Raw genomic sequence first — 3,404 nt, 5'->3', positions numbered from 1 at the left:
TACAACGTGGTCTTTTCATTGTTGGTCCACTAAAACTGACATCACATGAGTTCATAGTTGATTGCTTCAATGGGATGTGATATCTTAGTTTGGCAAGTTCTTTTGTTTGTTCCTCATTGATCTTATTGTCATCCTTTGCTGCAATGTGATGGTTATGACTGGGGCAGTATTGACTTCAAATGGTGTACACTGGTGCACCTGTAAAGATAGGGGTGTTGATTTATTGATATGAATGAATGAAATGAATAATAACAGTTAAAATGTAAAAGTCCTTTCCGAGTCTTACCTGAACGCAGGTGATGGCGCCGGTGTGCTGATGGGTACCTGTAAGGGACTGGTACCACACCAGTGGTCCAGAAGGAAATTTTTTTGTAAACTAGTTCACCACTGACTGAGTAACAGGGTTGGCATGGTCAGCAAAAAGTCAGGGAAAATTATATCTTATTCAAGGTCAGGGAGAAGTCAGGAAGTTTCTAAATTCATGTTCAAAATCAGTTAAAAGTCAGGGAATTTTATCTTAAGGTTGCTGCAAATTATTTTTAGATTTTTTTGTGTAGTAAAGGCAATTTTCTTTTAAAAATTATCTGAGCTATCCTTATTTTTGTTGATTGATGGCCAGAATAGTCATCCTGCAGGGTCACTGAAAATTGCTTTACAACCGGTGAAAAGTCGGATTTTTGTTGTCTTGGTGGGTGGCAATCCTGGAGTAAGCAATACAATAATGGTAAATGAGATGCAAATAATATGTGATGTTGGTTTTACATATTTTTAAATAAGGATACTTTCATCTTCATAGTGTAACAAATACTGATTTTATACTAAGCAAACAAATATTGGCTTGTGATCACTATAATAGGACTCGAGAACACCGGCAGTTAGCACATGATTTGGTATATTGGTATAGATATGGTCAATTTGTGTATGATAATCTGTAGTAAACTGACTTATCAGTTGTTTGTAGGTTCTTTGTTGTAATAAGCATTTTGTTAATGCCCTTTGTTCTGATTAAACTTCCAACAAATTAACATTGAAGTCACCTAGTATCACAGTAGGTGTATCTGCATCAGGAATTATTGTATCAAGGAGATGATTTATAGTTTCAATTAATTTTTGTTGGTTAGCTTTGCTTTTTGACCTATAGATGCCTACTATATGTAAGTTTGGAACTGGATCATTAAGTACACATACAGTTAGTTCTATATTGTTAAAGTTAGATCTGAATGGTGTAGTTACACAATCTATATTGGATTTAATATACATAGCCATTCCATAACTACTTCTGACATTACTATCTGGGTTAAAGTCATTTCTAAAAAGTTTGAAATTAGCCATTTCATAGGTTGTATTGCAATCAGAAGGGCATAAACGTGTTTCAACAAAGATATTAACCTCAGCTGCTTGAACATTGTAGTCACATGCAACATCATCAAAATGAAGATGAAGAGATCGAACATTATGAAACAGTAGTTTCATTCTAGAAGACTGGTTGTATAAAAGTGGTATAGAAGGGAGTAAACATTGCTGTCTAAGTCTGGACATTTCTTCTTGAACTTTTTGACTAACACAGATTTTTTTTTCATTTAGGTTGATTATATGTAGTGTTGAACAATTTTTTACTCTACTTAAAGCAACATAATGCATGTGCTCTCTGGTTGATGATGGTAAATCAAGTACTGCTTCATTAAGTGTGTCACCTTGGCAATGATGGATAGTCTTAGCTGCTGCTGGCCGTAAAGGATATTGTCTACGAAGTATCTGGCATTGATGTCGCTTTGAAATCTTGAATTGTCTAGTTATCTCTAAAATTGGTGTCCAGGTTCTATCCACATTTTTGTTAAATAAATGTGCAAATTCATTGCGATGGTTTTGACCTATGCTAGCCTAGTGGAGTCTTTAACTCTGTAGTCTATCTTCTCTATGACACACTCGGCACCATTTGTCATACCATCAGTTACATTGACATTTGTTGTCAAGTCATATTTTGCTCCCACAGCAACTGAAACAACATTAAATAAGCCCATAGTTTTAGTGTGATCATCTGGAATTTTTTCTTTGACTTTGTTTTTTAGGTCATCAGACATATCTCCAACAACTATGTCAATACATTTAATTTGAGCTTTTTGAGTATGTGCAGTTTGATACATTGCATTGTTGTGATCATTTACTTGTGCATTTGTTGAGTATAGATGTGTTTTATTGATGGGATAATTTTTCTCACCAGGTTTAATTTTTACAATTCTTTCTTTAAGGACCTTAATATCATTTTGGTTATGTTTTCCTTCTCTAAGTCTGTTTAATAGTTCTGCAAAGTCCCTGTCATCTTTTTGCCTCATGATTTCCCTGAGTTCAAAAAAGGTAAAATACTCCTTCCAAATGTTGGTTGCTAAAGCACTGTAAGAATCATTGGTATTTTCAAAGATCCATTTATCAAATACTGGTTTTAATTGGAATAAGTCTCCAACTGTTATCAAGCTCAGATTTCCAAATGGTGACTTGTTTCCCATTATTTGCTGCAGTCGTAAGTTAAGAAAGTTGAACATTCCATTGCCTACCATTGAAATCTCATCAATAAATATAACTTTCAGTTTTCTTAACTGTGCTCGTATTGTATTAAGTCTATCTGTATCAAGTGTGCAGTATTGAAATCCCCTGTTGGCAGGTATTTTAAAAGCAGAGTGAAGTGTGTTTCCCTTGATGTTAAATGCTGCTTTGCCCGTGGGAGCAACTTTCAGTACTTTTGCTTGATCTGGATTTTCACCTGGGACACTATTTAAATATCTTGTGAGTGCTTCATAGAGAGCACTAGTGACAGTACTTTTACCAACTCCAGCACCTCCACTTAAGAATAATCTGAGTGGGTCATCATTAGTTTTAATAGAGTGTAAAACATGGTAAAAGAATTCTTTCTGTCTTTTGTTTAGTGAGCGAACAAGCTGTCGATAATCACTATCATGTAGGCGATTTTGTATAAGTTCTTCATCATCATTATTCCTTGGTAAAATATTCATATCCTGAAATAGATCATACTGACTGTGTTGTTTGTTGGTACCTGGATCAAAACATTCAAATAACTCAGTAGGTTTTGATTTAGCTGCAATATCTTGTTCATTCATGTGTTGTGTATTGGGAGCCACTGGTGCAGAATAGTTATCGTTGTCATTTAGGTCTTTGATGGCCTTGTCAAGAATATCAGAGTGGTATTCATACTGCTGTCTATTGCTTTTGATGATTTCTTCTACCTGTTGGTATCTTTCTTGGTACGTCTCACAGTCTTTTATGAGATCTTTTTGCTCATTTCTCCATGGGATATAAAGCATAAGTTGTTCTCTACAGTAATTCTCAGGATCATTTTCTTTGTTAAACCTTACAGATCTTATTATCTTTGCTTTTTTTCTCTTGACAAG

General features: G+C 34.8%; 1 protein-coding gene across 1 annotated transcript in view; it reads right to left on the bottom strand.

Annotated features, from left to right (window-relative positions):
- Positions 1-674: 674 nt before the first annotated feature.
- LOC110063555 (uncharacterized) overlaps positions 675-3,404 on the bottom strand; it is a 7,329-nt gene continuing 4,599 nt past the window's right edge. Inside the window, exon 1 of the mRNA XM_020770556.2 lies at positions 675-3,404. This exon is cut by the window's right edge and continues 4,599 nt beyond it. Within this exon, the coding sequence (XP_020626215.2) occupies positions 1,872-3,404 (1,533 nt within the window). The 3' untranslated portion in view covers positions 675-1,871.

This window comes from Orbicella faveolata, unplaced genomic scaffold (assembly GCF_042242905.1).
Source record: "Orbicella faveolata isolate gen_17 unplaced genomic scaffold, um_ofav_v1 contig_34, whole genome shotgun sequence".
Lineage (NCBI taxonomy): Eukaryota > Metazoa > Cnidaria > Anthozoa > Scleractinia > Merulinidae > Orbicella > Orbicella faveolata.
The sequence above is the reverse complement of the archived record's forward strand: the minus strand, read 5'-3'. Positions and strand labels throughout refer to the sequence as shown.